At 39.7% G+C, this 20,447-nt stretch overlaps 1 protein-coding gene across 3 annotated transcripts; it reads right to left on the bottom strand.

Moving 5' to 3' along the window:
- Positions 1-11,316: 11,316 nt before the first annotated feature.
- LOC143030858 (uncharacterized) lies at positions 11,317-19,791 on the bottom strand. Of its 3 annotated transcripts, none has more exons than XM_076194079.1 (2): positions 19,681-19,791; positions 11,317-13,078 (listed from the first exon to the last, which is right to left on the bottom strand). In XM_076194079.1, exon 2 carries the CDS (start codon positions 12,678-12,680, stop codon positions 11,910-11,912), a length of 771 nt encoding a protein of 256 aa, XP_076050194.1. In that variant the 5' UTR covers positions 12,681-13,078; positions 19,681-19,791; the 3' UTR covers positions 11,317-11,909. The 3 variants fall into 3 exon arrangements, with proteins under 3 accessions (XP_076050194.1, XP_076050195.1, XP_076050196.1); XM_076194080.1 differs by having other exon boundaries at positions 19,661-19,763; XM_076194081.1 differs by lacking the exon at positions 19,681-19,791 and adding an exon at positions 13,314-14,224.
- Between the last annotated feature and the right edge of the window lie 656 nt (positions 19,792-20,447).

Raw genomic sequence — 20,447 nt, 5'->3', positions numbered from 1 at the left:
AATGTGGCGGGAGAGGAGTGGAGGTGGAGGTAGAATGTAGATTGCGAGAAGCAAGTAAATGCCTTGAGGGATTAAAAAGTGTAATGAGAAATAGACATTTGGGAAGATTGTATGAAGGAGTGGTTGTGCCTACACCACTGTATGGAGCAGAAACATGGAACATAAGAGAGGAAGAGTTTAAACGTGTTTGAGATGGAATGCCTCAGAAGTATGGTAGGAGTAACTAGGCTGGATAGAATGAGAAAACGTGGTGAGGAAAAGAATTGTTGTGGAAAGGGAGTTGGAAGATAGTGTTGATGAAAGAGTGTTTGGGACTGTTTTGACACATGGAAAGAATGAGTGAAGAAAGATTAGTAAAAGAGGCATGGAAGGCAGAGGTGGGTGAAATGCACATGACAGGGCGACCAAGGATGAGATGGATGGATGTGGTGAAGGGGGCATTGGGAAAGAGGGGAATGTCTGTTGAGGAAGGAAGGGAGGAGACAGAAGAAAGGGGTGAGTAGAGAATGATTGTGTATGGATGATGCTGTGATGCATGGAAGGGAATGGGTAGGGGGGTGGGGGATGTGTGTGAATGATGTTTTGACGCAGCCCAAAGGGATTTCTCCCCGTCTTCTCCATTTCTGTGTGACGGAATGGAAAGGAGGGTGATTGCCAATGAAGTAACCTTGCTGTGGATGTACTGTATCTGACCTAAGGCACTGGGCGAAATGCAGGGATGACCCGTCATTCAGGAGAAGCCCAGAAAAAAGAGAGGGAGGGGTGGTGAATGGGAGCAGAGTATGTGCAGATGGAATGGGTGGAAGCGGATTGCCTTTGACTTTGGCTATTTCCTTTGAAAGGGGAAAAAACCCTTGGCATATGATGTCACAACTAACACCACAGTCGGATGAAAGAAAGAGTTGCGTAAGCAAAACTATATATTTTAATTGCTAACTGCAATCCTCTTCAGTAGTACAAAGTGGAAGGAGGATGCTATCTTAAGGAGAACTTTATTATCCCTCATGCTCCCTGGTGGGGTAGCTGGTGGGAACGGCTCGATAGAACGGTTAAGCTTGACGAGTTAAACACCATATGAGGACGGAGCCTTTATTTGTACGACGTTTCGCTTTTTACAGCTTTTTCAAGTACTTGAAAAAGCTGTAATAAGCGAAACGTCGTACAAATAAAGGATTCGTCCTCATATGGTGTTTAACTCGTCAGTCTTGTCGGTAACTGCTACTTTCATGAAATATCAGTTAAGCTTGCCTTAACCCATTCAACTCCGATGACAAGATGTCTTGTCATTTGGTCAAATAAAACAAAAAATCATAAAACACCAAAATGTTTGATCAAACACCAGAAAAATATGACGTCAGTCCTCGCTTCGCTGCGAGCGAAGCGAGGATTGACGTCATATTTTTTCTGGTGTTTGATCAAACATTTTGGTGTTTTATGATTTTTTGTTTTATTTGACCAAATGACAAGACATCTTGTCATCGGAGTTGAATGGGTTAAGAAAGACACTGAATCGGAACTACGTGAGTTAGAAACTATACTAGCAGAAATGGTCATGTGTTAACTCCAGACACTTGACCTATGTGAGTGAAGACCTTGATTCCGTTCATTATCTCACTCCCTCATATTTCATCTTAGGAAGAGCCCCACACACCAAGCCCTTGGTAAACCTAGAGCCATGGGACTTGAGTGAAAGGTGATTTTGATTGATTTATGATTTTTTTTGGCTTGAAGGCCAAGCACACTTGAGTGAAAAGGAAAATGTAAGAAATCGGAATCAAAATGTTTTTTGAAGATTTGGAACAATAATTATAAAGCTAATTTGCCTCAAGAAATAGTGGAGTATGTAAGTGATGGAATGGGTGGGAGTAGTTTCTATGCCTTTGTTTTTATGCTACTTCACGTGTAAGAGGGAAAAAAGCCTTTGGTGTATTTATGTATTTAATGAAAAAAGCAAGTTTACTAATTCAACAAGAACCCACTGTGTTGGATAAGAAGAAATGAAATAGATGATATCCATATATTTCGATCACGGACTGTGATCCTCTTCAGTGGAATGAAGAGGATCACAGTCCGTGATCGAAATATATGGACATCATCTATTTCATTTCATCTTATCCAACACAGTGGGTTCTTGTTGAATTTTACGAATGTGTTACGACATTACTTTGTAAGTTTACTAATGTTATCAATGAATCGAACGAACATTAGCTAAGCAGGTAAAATAACGGAAGTAAGCGCAGGTCCGCTATATGCAAAGGTAAAGAATGAGCCATGAGTATTTATACATATTAAAGACTTTACTCCCTTCTCGCATTGCCAGTGTTAGCGACATGCATCGATACTACCATGAAATGTTGGTAAATTTATTGCATAAGAATAGATATTACGAAGAAAAATTATATAATTTAATTACATGTAGTGTGCAATCTACATAGACTACGTGATCTACGTACAACATTTCTTGTAGATCACAATATAAAATGCAGATTGCATAGCAAAGTAGCTTCATGACGTGTAGATTGTATACCAAAGTAGATTCATGATGCATAGATCGCATACCAAATTAGTTTCATGATACGTAGATCACATACCAAAGTAGCATATGTATATACATATATATATATATAAATATATATATATAAATAAATGTATATATATATATATACATACATACATATACCAAGGCCTTTTCCCCCTTCCAAGGGAGGTAGCCAAAAAGGGAAAGGCATAAAAACACTCCCACCCATTTCATCCCTAAATACACTCCACACCCCTCCCACCCTTCCTCTCATCTGAGCACCTCCTGGATGAAGGGTCATCCCTGCACCCTGCCCACCGCCCTGGGTCAGAAGCATTGTCGCAAGACACAGTACATCCACAGCAAGGCAGCTTCATTTAATCGGCGACCCCCCCTCTCCGTCCCCCTTTGCATATAAGGCGAGGACGGGGAGAAATCCCTTCGGGCTGCGTCAAAATTTACTCACACATACTACCCCACTCCCCACCCCCCCGCCCATTCCTCCTCATGCAGTCACAACATCACCCATATACAACCATTCTCCACTCACCTCTGTCTTCCGTCCTCTCCCTTCCTTCCTCAACAGACATTCCCCTCTTCCCCAAAGCCCCCTTCACCCCATCCATCCACCTCATCCTAGGACGTCCCCTCATGTTCACTCCCTCCACATCTGCCTTCCATACCTCTTTTACTAGTCTTTCTTCACTCATTCTTTCCATGTGTCCAAACCATCCTAATATTCTTTCTTCAACCCTATCTCCCAAATCCTTTTTCACCCCTGTTCTCCTCCTCACCTCCTCATTTCTCACTCTATCCATCCTAGTAACCCCCACCATACTTCTCAGACACCTCATCTCAAACACATTAATACTCCTTCTCTCTTCTTCTCTTATGTTCCACGTTTCTGCCCCATTCAGTGCTGTTGGCACAATCACTCCTTCATACAGTCTCCTCTTCGCATCCATTCCCAAATGTCTATTCCTCATTACACTCTTTAAACCACCAAGGCATTTACTCGCTTCTCTCAATCTACATTCTACCTCCACCTTCACTCCACCTTTTCCTGCTACACTTGCATCCAAGTATCTAAAACTATCCACTTCCTCCAGTCGCTCTCCCTTAATGTTCACTTCCAGTCTACTGCCACTTTCACCCCTTGTACATCTCATCACCTTACTTTTACCCACATTTATCTTTAGCTTTCTTCTATCACATACTCTCCCAAACTCTGCCACCAGCTTCCTCAATCCCTCCTCTGAACCTGCCACAAGCGCAGTGTCGTCCGCAAACAACAGCTGGCTCACCTCCCACTTTTCTCCATTTTCCTTAACCATCTCCAATCCCTGACCCACTACCCTTGCATTTACCTCTCGCACCACCCCATCCATGTATAAGTTGAACAGCCAGGGCGACATAACGCATCCTTGACGAAGTCCCACCTTTACTTCAAACCACTCACTCTCTCCATTTCTAATCCTAACACATGCTCTACTACTCTCATAAAAACTCTTAACAGCTCCCAAAAGCTTTCCTCCAATCCCATAAATCTGCATAACCTCCCACAGTGCCTTTCTGTCTACCCTATCATAAGCCTTTTCCAGATCCATAAAAGCTCAAAAAACATCCTTCCCCTTTCCTATAGCTTTCTCACATATCTGTCTTACCACAAAGATCTGATCTACACAACCTCTACCCGTCCTAAATCCACACTGTTCCTCACCAATTACTCCTTCTGTTCCTCTCCTAATCCTCTCAATTAAGATCCTCCCATAAGCCTTCCCTACTACACTCAACAGGCTAATCCCTCTGAAATTACTACATTCACACTTGTCCCCTTTTCCCTTGTAAAGAGGAACTATACAGGCACTCCTCCAGTCCTCCGGTACTCTACCCTCTCTCCAGCAAACATTAAATAACCTCACCAACCAGTCCACAATCACTGAACCTCCCTTTTTCAGACATTCTGCATGACATCCATCCAGACCAGGTGCCTTACCTGCTTTCATCATCTTAACAACTGCCTTCACCTCATCCTTCCTTATTTCTCCTCCATTCTCCTCACTCATCACTCTCATTTTCTTCTTATTTCCCACTGCAGCTATCTTTCCTTCCCTATCCTCCTTCACATTCAGCAACTCCCTAAAATATTCCGCCCATCTTCCCCTCACTGCCATCTCTTCCATTATCAACTCTCCATCTGTACCTTTTACCTTTTCTTCCCTACTTGATTCGCCTCCTCTTCCTCTCTTAATTTCTTTCCAAAACATATTTTTATTACTTTCAAAATTTTCTGTCATACTCCTACCCCATTTCACATCTGCTCTCCTCTTTGCCTCCTTTACCTTTTGCTTTACTTCTCTTTTCTTTTCTTTGTACGTCTCATATGACTCCCCTGTCCTCTTTTGTAACCAATCTGTGAATGCTCGCTTCTTCTCTTCTACAACCTTCTTTGTTTCCTCATCCCACCATTCACTACCCTTTCTTCTATTTCCCCCTGTCCATCTTGGTCCACACACCATCCTTGCACACTTTAAGACCCCCTCCTTGAACCATCCCCATTCCTCCTCCACACCCATCTCTGCTCTATCCTTTACTCCCTCCCACTCCTCCTTCAGCTTCTTTTCATACTCCTTCTCCTTTTCCTATATATGTTGTGTATGTTTAAGACAGATTGAACATTTTTAGAAGCTCCGCCATGGGATACGAACCCTGACCCGTGCGTCGATAATCACGAGACCAAGACGTTAGCGACCATGCTACATGGTGATGGTTCAAAAGGACTGTACTAGTCCCCGACCACGCTTCACGTAACATTGGAAGATCTAGTCTCATTTTCATCTAATCCCGTATTAGGCGAGCCCTCCGACAAGTTGTGTATGTTTAAGACAGATTGAACATTTTTAGAAGCTCCGCCATGGGATACGAACCCTGACCCGTGCGTCGATAATCACGAGGCCAAGACGCTAGCGACCATGCTACATGGTGATGGTTCAAAAGGACTGTACTAGTCCCCGACCACGCTTCACGTAACATTGGAAGATCTAGTCTCATTTTCATCTAATCCCGTATTAGGCGAGCCCTCTGACAAGTTGTGTCTTAAACATACACAACTTGTCGGAGGGCTCGCCTAATACGGGATTAGATGAAAATGAGACTAGATCTTCCAATGTTACATGAAGCGTGGTCGGGGACTAGTACAGTCCTTTTAAACCATCACCATGTAGCATGGTCGCTAGCGTCTTGGCCTCGTGATTATCGACGCACGGGTCAGGGTTCGTATCCCATGGCGGAGCTTCTAAAAATGTTCAATCTGTCTTAAACATACACAACTTGTCGGAGGGCTCGCCTAATACGGGATTAGATGAAAATGAGACTAGATCTTCCAATGTTACGTGAAGCGTGGTCGGGGACTAGTACAGTCCTTTTGAACCATCACCATGTAGCATGGTCGCTAGCGTCTTGGCCTCGTGATTATCGACGCATGGGTCAGGGTTCGTATCCTATGGCGGAGCTTCTAAACATATATATATATATATATGCATACATATATCTTACTTTCTTTCCTCCTTACCTGTCTCCTGTTAAGCATTAAAGCTTGTCAGTCGTTCTGCCTTATGTAGCCCCTCCATCTGATCCTGTCCTCCTATAGATGCTGGTGTTTGATGTCTTCAAGATTCTCTCCCCTGGCTTCCACTGCTCTACTAATGTTGTCCCTCCACCTCACTCTGGGTCTACCTACTGGTCTTGCTCCTTCAGGTCTCAACTCATAATATTTTCTTGGATATCTGTTGATGTTCATTCTTTTCATATGACCAAAACATCATAGCTCTCCTTTCTCAATGAATTTAAGGTTATTTTCCACTCCTAATTCTTGTCTGATGGAAACATTCCGGATTCTGTCTCTTCTGGTGACGTCCTTTATTAATCTTAAAACTTTCATTTCTGTTACTTGAATTTTATTTCCAACTTTGGTGGTAAGCGACCAAGCCTCGTGCCCATAATATGTAAGTATAGGTCGTAGTATACTCATATATAAGATGGTCTTTACTTTCCTTGGCACGTGGCAGTCTTTAATGAGTGGATATAGTAAGTAGAGTCGCATTAAACTTCATGATCCTGTTATCTATCTCAATCAAGGTGTCATTTTCTGTGCTGAAAACTACTCCTATACACACATACGCACACACACACTAATTTAAAAATAGTTTAGATAAAATGAGATATGAAGATGGGACACCACAAGCATAGCTCCCCTTCCCGTAAAATACAACTAGGTAATATACACACATATATATATATACATGTACCAAACTTAGACTATGACACTAAGCATTGAGATTAATATTCTAGAATGGCTTCTCTCCTGTGTAGGTCATGTTATATTTGAGGTGACTCATTTGTGTGAAAGCATAATTGAACAGGTCAAACTAGGAAGGCTTCTCTCCAGTGTAAATCATCATGTGATAAATGATGGGACTCTTTTGAGTGACAACTTCATCTCCAGTGTGGGTTACCATATGCCACGTTTTTTTTTTTTTTTTTTTTTTTCAAAATAGCACAGGTCACATTAGAAAGGCTTCTCTCTAGTATGAGCCACCATGTGACCTTTGATATTATGTTTTTGAGCAAAAGCTGCATCACACCGGTCACAGTGGGAAGGCATCTCACAAGTATGGGTCATTATATGCAACTTGAGATAACCCTTTCTTGAGAAAGTAGAATCCCACAGGTCACAGGCTTATCTCCTGTGTGGGTCACCACATGATATTCAAGGTGACTTTTTGCCAAACGTTTCATCACCAATGTTCCCTCTGTTTTGCTATGAGCAACAGAAATTTGCCTGTATGCAAATTTTGACTTCATTGCAACGTATGTGCACAACCATGAGTCACCATACTTACCAGTTAAGCAAATGTATAAGATTTTTAAGTGTGTTTTATTACCTCCACCAAGGAAATTATGTTTTTGCCAACATTTGTTAGAAACTTTACTCAAGAAGTTATAAACAGATATGAAATTTTGTTGAAAGGCTGGAGTTTTACCAAGAAAAGTTATTAGATTTTGAGGCAGATCCAGATATGTATGTGGATCCAGGATTTTTTTTTTTTTGTGACCCTGGCATATATAGATTGTATACAAAGTGGCCCCTACCATTATTTATAATGTGGAAAAAATTATCTTGATCAATTCTGTGACTCTGATGGTGGACATATGTGCTCTCTGAGTGCCATCTAGTTTGATAATTTATCATGTATTTGAAATACATTTGAAATTTGTTTTTCAAGAAACAAGACAAATTATTAGGCACACATTTTAATTATATTTCCTATTTATTTTGCACTGATTTTGTATTTCAAGTTCTTTGCGTGACAACAATAGCCGAGCTGGCAAAAATGTTTAATACATATCCTATATTGATCTGATTAGCAGTATGAAATAAAACACTAGTGACTGATTACCTTTATTCAAACTTTCTAACTTTGCAAATAACTCTGAATATACATAATAAAACAAGTCCAATTCTCAACTAGTTTAGTTCTAGCTTCTAACTTATTTCCTTTCTCTTGTCTTTGGCATTCACCCAGTCTTCTAACACAATTTCTAAATTGATTCAATTTTCATATAATTGGTAGTTTTTCACTCCCATAAGCATATCCTAAACAGTTTCTAGTTTTTTTTATACCCTGTCTGGGGTATTGGCTGCATGTTATTGTGGCAAAGGAGCGTGCAGTTGATATTTTAGGGTCTATATGGGGCGCCCCTATGGACCAGAGTCATGCATCATTTTGCCTGTGATAGAGGAAGCCTCTGTTCATAGAGAAATGATGACACTTTTATTATACTGTGACTGTCCCTCCATTATGCTGTCCCCACCCACCCCTTTTTACTGTCCTGTACCATTTCTATGAATATTCATTTCCTTTTTTTGCCTACTCTGCGGTGGGGGAAAAGAATACTACCACCAAGCCATCCCACTTGAGTTGTATGAAGCAACAAAAAATGGGATGGGGATAGGACTAGGAATCCTGCTACCTGAAGCCCCAAAGGGGACATTTATTAAGTAAAGGCATAAGAGGGTCTAGGAGTTTTCCAACCAGTATCCTAAGGTTTGGGTCTTTTAATGTGTGTGGATGTGGTACAGATGAGAGAAAAAGGGAAGAGACAGGCAGTATGTTTGTGAAAAGAAAGATGGATGTGTTGGCATTGAGTGAAACTAAGTTGAAAGGGAGGGGTGAGTGTGAGTTTGGGAGTGTAGTTGGGAGGTTCTCAGGAATGAAGAGAGGATGAGGGAGAGAAGGGGTGGCTATACTAGTAAGTGAAGAGATGTAGTGGAGTGGAAGGAGGTTTCTTCAAGGTTAATGTGAATAAAGGTGAAGTTGAGAAGGGAGATGTGGGTTTTTGTAAGTGCATATGGGCCTGGTAGCAAGAAGAGCATAAAGGAAGTCTTTTTGGATGGATTTAAATGAGTGCATAGAGGGATTAGGGAGAAATGTCAATGTAATGGTGTTAGGAAACCTTAATGCTAGGGTAGGAAAGGAACCAATAGAGTGATTAGGAAGAATGGATTTCCAGGAAAAAATCATAGTGGAGAGTTGATGGTGATGTGTCTTGAGAGTTGATGATAGCAAATACAGTGTTTAGGAAGAAAATCAAGCATAAGTACACATGGGAAAGGGTGGTGGATGGAAGGGTGGCAGATAGAGCACTAATGGACTATATAGTGGTAACCAGGAGTATAGTAGGAAGAGTTAAGGATGTACATGTTCTAAGGGGAGATAATGGGGAAATAGATAATTTTTTGGTGGAAAGTAGGTTGAGAATGGAGAATAGGTGGAGAAGGATGAAAAGGGCAGAAGATAGTGAGGTACTTAGAGTAAACTGCTTCAATGAAAAAGAAAAGGAGTATAAGAAGCTGAGAGAGGAGTGGGAGTGAAGGATAGAGTAGAACTAGGAGTGGAGGAGGAATGGGGATGGTTCAAGGAGGGAGTCACAAGGTATGCAAGGTATGTGGAACAAGGAGGATGGGAGGAAATAGAAGGAAGGGTAGTGAATGTGGCGAGAAAGGAAGGAGTGGGGGTGGAGGTAGAATGTAGATTGAGAGAAGCAAGTAAATGCCTTGGGGGATTAAAAAGTGTAATGAGAAATAGATATTTGGGAATGGATGCTAAGAGGAGATTGTATGAAGGAGTGATTGTGCCAACAGCCCTGTATAGGGCAGAAATGGAACATAAAGAAAGGAAGAGAGAAGTTTGAATGTGTTTGAGATGAAATACCTGAGAAGTATGATAGGGGTTACTAGGCTAGAGTGAGAAATGAGGAGGTGGGAAGGAGAACAGGGGTGGAAAGGGAGTTGGGAGATAGGGTTGATGAAAGAGTATTGGGATGGTTTGGACACATGGAATGAATGAATGAAGAAAGAGCATTAAAAGAGGTGTGGAAGGCAGAGGTGGAAGGAGTGAACATGAGGGGGTGACCAAGGATGAGATGGATGGGGTAAAAGGGGCATTGGGAAAGAGGGGAATGTCTGTTGAGGAAGGACAGGAGAGGACAGAAGATAGGGGTGAATGGAGAATGGTTGTGTATGGATAATGCTGTGATGCATGAGGGGGAGTGGGTGGGGGATGAGGGGTGACAGAGTATGAGAAATAATTGGACGCAGCCCAAAGGGATTTCTTCTTGACTTCTCCTTTTCTACATGATTAATGAAGCAGCTTTGCTGTGGATGTGCTGTGTCTTGTGACACAGCTTCTAACTCAGGACAGTGGACAAGATGCTGGGGCAACCCATCATCCAGGAGGTGCCAAGGTAAGAGGGAGGGAAGAGGGTGGAGGGGAGTGGAGTATGTAGGGGATGAAATGGGTGGGAGTGGTTTCTATACCTTTGCTTTTTTTTTTTGCTACCTCCTGTGTGATGGGGAAGACAGCCTTTGGTATATGCATTACACTAAAATCTCATTCACAGTTTGCACTAGATGCAAGATTCCTCCAATATCCATCAACTTTGCAAAGTCACAGAACTGTTCATTCTGTAAAATTTTATATAATCTTGGATCTAATTTTTTCCTGCACAGAAATTTCTAAATCATTCAACTAACTCATTATTTCTATAGTATCAACCAGAATATCATGATATTCAAGACAAAGGGCATAAACACATTTACTACCCAATGAGAATTACAATGTGAAATGGAGGAGATATACAGTGACCATTCTTGTACCTCATTCTCATGGAATCTGTCCTGTAAATAGACATAGCAGTTTTCTTTATTTCATCCAGTCATTCACTAGCAGCTACCAATTTGTTATCACTTCACGCCTTTTGCTTCCTTTGAGTTTGATGTGGTACATAAATTCTTTACAAATATTGTTATTTGAAGAATGTTTTTTTTTTTTTAGTTTTGTAAATACAGACCATGTCTGTGTGCACTATTTACCAAATGTGGTTGCCGTGGTTATCTTTGTTTCTTTTTCAAGTTAGGCAGAAAGTCGCGGTGGACCTTTCCAACAGCTCCTTTTCCTTTATCATAATTTTTAACATCTGATCTTTACTTTGATGATGTTTCATTGCTGAGCTTTATCTTAGTATTTCTTCTACTCTAAAGCTCTTTTAGTAACCTTTGTCATCAGTATCTTCTTTGCTCATGTTGTTTTTGAGCAGTAGGTCTCTGTAGGAAACTGCACTGACTTTTTTTTTTTTTTTCTTAAAAAAAAAATATATATATATATATATATATATATATATATATATACATATATATATATATATATATATATATATATATATAAAGTATTCAGTTATCAGGCTATCAGGACTATATGAGGGGGCAAAATAAATTACATGCTTCTTGATTTATTTTACTTGACTAAGTACTGGTGATAACTGCCAAACACAATACAAATTATCTAAATACTACATATGAAATTACGAAACTAAATTCATATTCTTAAGGTCATTGACAGATTCTCAAAATCACACTTCACAGAACAGATTACATTGGCGTGGCTTCTTACCAGCGCGAGTTACCATGTCATGCTTGAGACCTCATTTGCAAGAAATCTGAGTTGCACAGGTCACACTGGAAAGGCCTCTTTGTGGGTCATGTGATATTCGAGGCATCGTACAGGTCACGCAGGTACGGATTCTCTCCAGTGTGGGTCACATGCCTCAAGAGAGAACTATTATGTGAGAAACCAGAATCGCCCAAGTCACACTTGAAAGGCTTCTCTCCTGTGTGGGTCCTCATATGCTGTGTAAGATTACTCTTTGTGAGAAAGCAGAATTCCACAGTTAACACTGGAAAGGTTTCTCTCCTGTGTGGGGCCTCATATGCTTTGAGAGATTATCCTTTTCTGAGAAAGTAGAGTCACACAGGTCACACTGAAAAGGCTTCTCACGTATGTGTCCTCATGTGTTGTGTGAGCAAACACTTTTTTGTGAAAGCAGAATCACAGACAACACACTGGAAAGGCTTCTCTCCTGTGTGGATCATCACATGTTCTCTGAAATGACACTTTTGTGCAAAAGTTTTATTGCACAGGCCACATTGGAAAGGCTTCTCTCCTGTGTGGGCCATCTTATGAAATTTGAGGTGATTCTTTTGTGAGAACGCTGCATTGCACAGGTCACATTGGAAAGGCTTCTCTCCTGTGTGGGTCCTCATATGCTGTGTGAGAGAACACTTTTTTGTGAAAGCAGAATCACAGAGGACACACTGGAAAGGCTTCTCTCCTGTGTGGATCATCATGTGATCTTTGAGGTGACACTTTTGGGCGAAAGTTTTATCACATAGGCTACACTGAAATGGCTTCTCTCCTGTGTGGGTCATCTTATGAAACCTGAGGTGATTCTTTTGTGAGAAAGCTGCACTACACAGGTCACACTGGAAAGGCTTCTCTCCTGTGTGGGTCATCATATGTTGTGTGAGAGACTCCTTATGTAAGAAAGCTTTATCACAGAGGCCACACTGGAAAGGCTTCTCTCCTGTGTGGGTCTTCATATGCTTTGTGAGATAACGTTTTTGTGAGAAAGCAGAGTTGCACAGCTCACACTGGAAAGGTTTTTCTCCTGTGTGAGTCATCACATGATCTCTAAGGAAACACTTTTGTATGAAAGATCTATCACACAGGCCACACTGGAATGGCATTTCTCCAGTGTTTGTCATCTTATGACAATTGAGGTGATTCTTTCATGAGAGAACTGCATTGCACAGGTCAAATTGGAAAGGCTTCTCTCCTGTGTGGGTCATCATTCGACACTTGAGATCACCCTTTTGTGAGAAAGCAGAAGCACACAGGTCACACTGGAAAGGCTTCTCTCCTTTGTGCGTCACCACATGATCTTTGAGGTGACTTTGTGCAATGCAAGTTTACCCTTTTGTGAGAAAGCAGAAATACACAGGTCACGCTGGAAAGGCTTCTCTCCAAAGTGGGTCCTCATGCAATACATAAGATGACTCACGATATTACTGTGCCGCAGATGTCACACTGGACCCTCTTCATCATATGACTCATGGAATCTATGGATAGCTCTTCCAAAGAAATGGTGATAGTTACCCTCATCCTGGAAAAAATGTATTTATATGATTGATCTCTGAAATTGTGTAATACACTATAATAGGATTGTGGACATTTTGTACACAAACCATTTCATACTCAGTCCCTTTGTACCTAAACAGACCCACAACCTAACATAAAACAAGTAGAAACACAAGCAGATATGGTGCTATGATATATTACATTTTAATTTTTCATTAGAAATATGCTGAAAATCATCCAGTGGCTACATGCATACTCACCCCACTACAACCAGAATTGACTTAAATTCTGCTCTAGCTTTTTCATCATGTCACAAGATCTGGAAGTGGGGAATGGCTCAGTTGGCCACAGCAGTCATGTTTTTATATAACTCCATAACATTCCATGTTTAGGCTCAAAAATCTTGAATCTAAACATGACCTATTCTAGGAAGATTTATTTTCATTTCACTCATCTGAGTCAAATAAGTGAAGCAAGTCACATTGTTTAAGATACACTAGTAAGTGGGGTGTACCTGTGTTATTTAGCAAAACATAATAATTAAGATTTATCTAAGAAAGTGTAGAGGCACTTTCCATTTTTTTTGTCATATTTAGTAAAATGTCTGTCTCATAGATATACCTACTAAGACAATCTTAACAATAATGACATACTTAGGGAGGAACTGTTACCAAAGGTGCAATTCTAGTAGATATGAAAGTAGTGAAAAGACAATGTATACTGTGAGAGTTAGTGCTTTAACATAATCAACCTACAGGTCATCTAAACACCAAAGCATTATATACACAAACCCAGTCATCTTTCAGGAAGTCAGTTACATCTCCCTTACTGGTTGTGACACTGTGATAATACTGAGAAAAAAAAAATCTGTCAAACCTTTCATATTAATATTATCTCAGTTTAGAAGGTGTTCCTGCCTATTAACACTAATCAACGTAAATTTGAATACTCTCTGAGCTTTGGCTTCATTTGATGCTTCCCATTTGAACATTTTATACAAGAACATAATAGCACAGACAGATGTGCTATCTTCAGCACTTATATCTGATACACTGGTTGGACAGTGACTTGTGTCTGGCAACTATGTGTTTGTTTACATTATAGTGAAACAATATGAATGGGTTGGAACACCCACTATTATATAGGTCAGTTTACCATTTTCAGAATTTCCACTATATTTGTGAAGTTGATATGATTTGTGTGTATAGATATAACCAAGCAGATAATCAGTGACCAATATCAATAATAGTCAAGTTGTGGTTGGTGACACACACCTTGCTCCCATGCCACTTCCATGGCAAAATGCTACTTCACATGCCTAGCCTTAACCCATTAAACTCCGATGACAAGAATCTTGTCATCGGAGTTTAATGGGTTAAGAGGGTGCCCATCTACATATCCACACTACTCACCATCAACCACTACTTGACTGTTAACATTGGTTACTGATTATTAATTTGGTCATATCTATACACACACATAATATCAACTTCATATTGCGGAAATTCTGAAAATGGTAAATTGGTCATTACAACAGTGTTTGCTCTGACCCATTCATACTGTTTCACTTCAACATAAACACCAAGAGCAGTTGAATGGAGTTAGACTACGTAACCTCTTCACAGGTAGGAGTTACATCACTCATTCAAGCCTCAACACCTGCACAGTGCATTTTGTTTCCTAGTCACCATATTTTTCATTTTTACATGAATTTGAGTCTAAGTATATTAGATAATTAAAGAATAGGAGATGGGACCCAACAAGTGTTGCTCCTTTCCTGTATATTACAATTAGGTAAATGAAAATCCATGTGAACAAGTCACATAAACACGGCAAAGGAAACATGGACTGGAAGTGAAGCGTTTATTCCTGACGTTTCGTCTACTGACTTTCTCAAAGGAATGAGCATACTGGATACGTGCAGAGTTTATATACATGCTCAGGAATAAACACTTCACTTCCAGTCCATGTTTCCTTTGCCGTGTTTATACAACTAGGTAAATACACAGTTGCCAGATCAACTATGATATGAGCCACTTTTCAACCAGTGTACCAATTATAAGTGCTGTCAATAGTACATACCAATAGGCCCTTTCCTCCTCTAACGGGAGTGGCAGAGTCAAATCATACACCCACATTTTACCTATCCCACACCCTTTCATTGGTCTCATATTCACATAGTTCTGCCCACCTAATGAGAACCACCTTGTCATGGTGAGGGGGCTTGCCTATCCTTATGACCTGGCAAACAATACTAGAGGGGGCTTCAGCTCTAGCTCTTCCTTTGGGGGAGAAGGCTACCCGTGCTAGCAAGATCGCTACTGAGGGACCAGACAAAATGGTTCCCAGAGCTTGGCTGCCTGTATGGGCCATAGGGCCACCCACTAGAAGGACCACCTGACAGGGTCATCCTGTGTTGGATGGCTGGATGTCTGAGCTGGAATGAGTTGTGGGGGGAGGTCTTAGCTTCGTTATGAACAAAAATTTTAATAATGAGGAACCACTTTTTAAAACAAGTGGCTCCCATAGGTACAAGGTTCCCCATTTGTGACAGTTAGAAGTTATTCCCCTCATGGTCCTAGTAAACAGTTGCCCATGGCCCCTGGAATCGATTAAATCACAAAATATCTCTATAGACACACTTAAAAAATCATGTGGACCTCAAGAGGCAGTGGACCAGACCCTCGAGACATCACTCTCAGGTTACAATGGTGCTATGCATTACAAAGGATTACAAAGGATTAGAATGGCAGAGCATGCCGACAGGAGACCTTTTTGTCCATATCTAGGTCGGATGCAAAAAAAAAAATCATAATAATAATAAATTAATAACTAAAAACTATAATAATGTAAATAACAAATAAAATACATAAATAAATGCATAGGTATAGTTAAATAATAAACAAACAGGTTAATAGTAAATAATAATTTAACATATAACTAATAATAAATGAAAATCAAAATGATGACAAAACAACAACAAATAATATAAAATAAATTATAATCATTACAGCATCTTGCTTAGGTGTTTATCTAATTGATTCTTAAAGCTTCGAACTGAACTACATTGCACTACCTGTGCAGGAAGTTTATTCCATTCATTAACTACACGGTTGACAAAGTTGTTTCTACCTACTTCCAAACTGAATCTATTTCTGGACAGTTTGAGACCATTGTTTCTTGTCTGATTCTCATTCAATGTGAAAATTTTGTCACTTTTGATGTTGTCAATTCCCTTTAGAATTTTAAAGACCTGTATCAAGTCACCTCTGAGTCTACGCTTTTTTAGGGAAAACAGATTCATATGTTTTAGCCGATTTTTGTATGATTTATTTTTGATATTTGGAATCAGTTTTGTGGGTCGCTGTTGTACTTTTTCCAGTCTATCAATGTCTTTAATGAGTTTCGGTGACCATACGGAAACAACATATTCCAAATGTGGACGAACTAACAATTTATATAGCTTGTTAATGAGTGTTGGACTTTTGAAATCAAAAGATCGTGCAATCAGTCCTAGAATCTTATTTGCTTTCTCAGAGGCTGAAATACACTGCTTGGTTGATTTGAGATCGTTACTGATAATTACGCCGAGATCTTTTTCAGTATCCACTTTTGACCAAGGCTTTTTCCCCATTACAATGGAGGTAGCCAAAAAGGAAAGGGCATAAAATCATTCCCACCCATTCCATTCCTGAATACACTCCACACCCCTCCACCCTCCCTTTTATCTTAGCACCTCCTCGATGACAGGTCATCCCTGCACCTTGTCCACTGCCCTGGGTCAGAAGCAGTGTCACAAGACACAGCACATCCACAGCAAGGCCGCTTCATTAAATCGGCGAACCCCCCTCTCCGTTCCCCCCCCCCCTGCATAAAAGGAGAAGACGGGGAGAACTCCCTTTGGGCTGCATCAAATTTTGCTCACACATACTACTTTCCCCCCCACCCCCCGCCCATTCCACCTCATGCATCACAACATCGTCCATATACAACCATTCTCCATTCACCCGTCTTCTGTACTCTTCCGTCCTTACTCAACCGACATTCCCCTCTTCCCCAAAGCCCCCTTCACCCCATCCACCATCCATCCATTCTTCACTCATTCTCTCCATGTGTCCAAACCATCCTAATACTCTTTAATCAACCCCTGTTCTCCTCCTCACCTCCTCATTTCTCACTCTATCTAGCCTAGTAGCCTCCATCATACTTCTCAGACACCTCATCTCAAACACATTTAAACTCCTTCTCTCTTACTCTCTTATGTTCCATATTTCTGCCCCATACAGTGCTGTTGGCACAATCACTCCTTCATACAGTCTCCTCTTAGCATCCATTCCCAAATGTTTATTCCTCATTACACTTTTTAATCCACCAAGGCATTTACTCACGTCTTTCAATCTACACTCTACCTCCACCTTCACTCCACCTTTTCCTGCCACATTTGCACCCAAGTATCTAAAACTATCCAATTCCTCCAGTCACTCTCCCTTAATGCTCATTTCCAGTCTACTGCCACTTTCACCCCTTGTACATCTCATCACCTTACTTTTACCCACATTTATCTTCAGCTTTCTTCTATCACACACTCTCCCAAACTCTGTCACCAACTTCCTCAATCCCTCCTCCGATCCTGTCACAAGCGCAGTGTTGTCCGCAAACAACAGCTGGCTCACCTCCCACTTTTCTCCATTTTCTTTAACCATCTCCAATCCCTGACCCACTACCCTTGCATTTACCTCTCGCACTACCCCATCCATGTATAAGTTGAACAGCCAGGGCAACGTAACACATCCTTGACAAAGTCCCACCTTTACCTCGAACCACTCACTCTCTCCATTTCTAATCCTGACACAAGCTCTACTACCCTCATAAAAACTTTTGACAGCTCCTAGGAGCTTTCCTCCTATCCTGTATATCCGCAAAACCTCCCACAGTGCCTTTCTGTCTACCCTGTCGTAAGCCTTTTTCAGATCCATAAAAGCTCAAAAAACATCCTTCCCCTTTCTTATAGCTTTCTCACATATCTGTCTTACCACAAAAATCTGATCCACACAACCTCTACCCATCCTAAATCCACACTATTCCTCACCAATTACTCCCTCTGTTCCTCTCCTAATACTCTCAATCAAGATCCTCCCATAAGCCTTCCCAACTACAGGGGAGATTTTTCCCACTAAGTCCCCCTACATGTAGGAAAACATTGTTACACCTCGTAAGGGTGAAAGAGCCATTGGTATATGTGGTTATTACTTTCCTAATGCTATATTGTGTAGGTTTGCACTTGAAAAAAAATACTCCATCCCCCAATAAGTAAGAACAGTGTAAGCAAACAGGATATACATGTTGATAAACATAAAGATGCTTGCAAATCTCTCTTTTTTAATCACTATCACCATCTATATTAGTGGTACTTATATATACGGGGCTCAAAATACTCGAAATGATAAGAGCTAGCCAATGATATAGGTAAGAACTGCAGGTGTGACACCAGCAAATTTCTTTATAACAAAATATTCACCAGTTTCAGTTTCATAAAATCACTATCATCATAAATATTAATTTGGGTAAATTTTTAGTTTCGACCATGAGCGCAATATAGCAATAAAAAATTAATGATTAATTTTGTAAATTATAATGTATCAACGTGATAGGCAATTTTGTGAGCAGAAATAAAAGACAAAAAAAGGTGCTAAAACAGATTTCGTAAGTAACGAAGTTGTGTCGAACGAATGGTACGCCATGTTTGTTATGATAGATGCTGACATCGAAGAAATGAAAGGATGATAAATTCGTCTAACCTAATCTAACCAACCTAACCTAACCTGTGTTTAATAAATCATTACCTGCAAATTAAATGTCATCCAGCTCATCCTCGTTCTCGTCGTCGTGAGAGACGTTGGCGGGCTTTTCAACCACTCTCTCTCAGCTTGTGGGGTATACAAAAAGTTCTTGTAGCTTGAAGGAATGCTTGTATCTCAGCTCCATAACATTCCTTCAAGAAAATGTACCTGGCGAGGTACTGTCGGAAGTGCCGAGGCCATCAATTGACAGACAAGATGTCCCGATCCTATGCTACCAACTTCATTCATTAGCATATTTGCTTGTAGCAAGGTATTTTTCATTTTCATTTCCGCCCACAAAATTGCATATTACGCTGATACATCTTAATTTACAAAATTAATAATTTTCTATTGCTATATTGCGCCCATGGTCGAAACTGAAAAAATACCTTAATTTGTGATATTTATATATGGGGTTCAAAATACTTAATAAGAGCTAGCCAAAGGTAATGATATTAATTGCAGCTGTGAGACCTGACTTGACCTAATCTAACCTATCCCCTTGGTTTGGTAAATGTGTTTGCCCATTTAATTTTTTTATATATATAATTACTGACGTTACTATTTGTTTGTGGTACTTATATCTAGGGTTCAAATGCTCGGAATGATAAGAGCTAGTCGATGATGTGGGTAACTGTAGCTGTATTGTAAGGCTGGCAAATATTTTGTTAAGAACCCACACGTTCATCACTGCTATATCTTATGCACTACCAAACGGAAATTGAAATGTAACAATTGACAAATGCGAATGCACTAAGCTACCTTACCACAATATAACTCCACTTACGAATTCTAGAAGGCATACTGGTTTAGCTTGTACAAAGCACTGTCCCGGAAACAAGATCTAAAGAGTCGAGTGTTATGAAAGCTTGACGGGTTATGACGTCATATATAAATAAACAATCCCCGGGACTTCAAGGAGCAAGTATAAATATGAATATAATAAATAAATAAATATTAACTATCGATAAATAGAATTGAATGAAAGTTAAAGAGACAATGACAATGATGAATTCACGACAGGAAAATTCTAACAGAGAAAGCAAAGTAGATGTTTACAAGAACTACACAAATTATGGAAATCAAGAGAAAAGAATATGAATAATGAAGGAGCGGGCTGAGTATAAAAATTATAAATAAATCAATATAAAACGAAACTCTTTACAGACAGTATATACATACATACATATATATATATATATATATATATATATATATATATATATATATATATATATATATATATATATATATATACACAAGTTTCCTTTCTCCTGTGGTTATTTTGCATATATATATATATATATATATATATATATATATATATATATATATATATATGTATATATATAGGTATATGTATATATATATACATATACATATATATATATATATATATATATATATATATATATAAAGATATATATAAATATACAAGTTTCCTTTCTCCTGTGGTTATTTTGCATATATATATATATATATATATATATATATATATATATATAATGTATATATGCACACACATACACCCCCCTCGTGGCGCAGTGGTTAAAG

Source organism: Oratosquilla oratoria, chromosome 12 (genome assembly GCF_046742065.1).
Source record: "Oratosquilla oratoria isolate Oo_2021 chromosome 12, ASM4674206v1, whole genome shotgun sequence".
Lineage (NCBI taxonomy): Eukaryota > Metazoa > Arthropoda > Malacostraca > Stomatopoda > Squillidae > Oratosquilla > Oratosquilla oratoria.
This window is presented reverse-complemented; position numbering and strand designations above follow the sequence as displayed.

Coding starts and splice junctions, on each gene's coding strand:
- LOC143030858 (XM_076194079.1), bottom strand. CDS start 12,680: ATGACAAACACTGGAGAAATGCCATTCCAGTGTGGCCTGTGTGATAGA.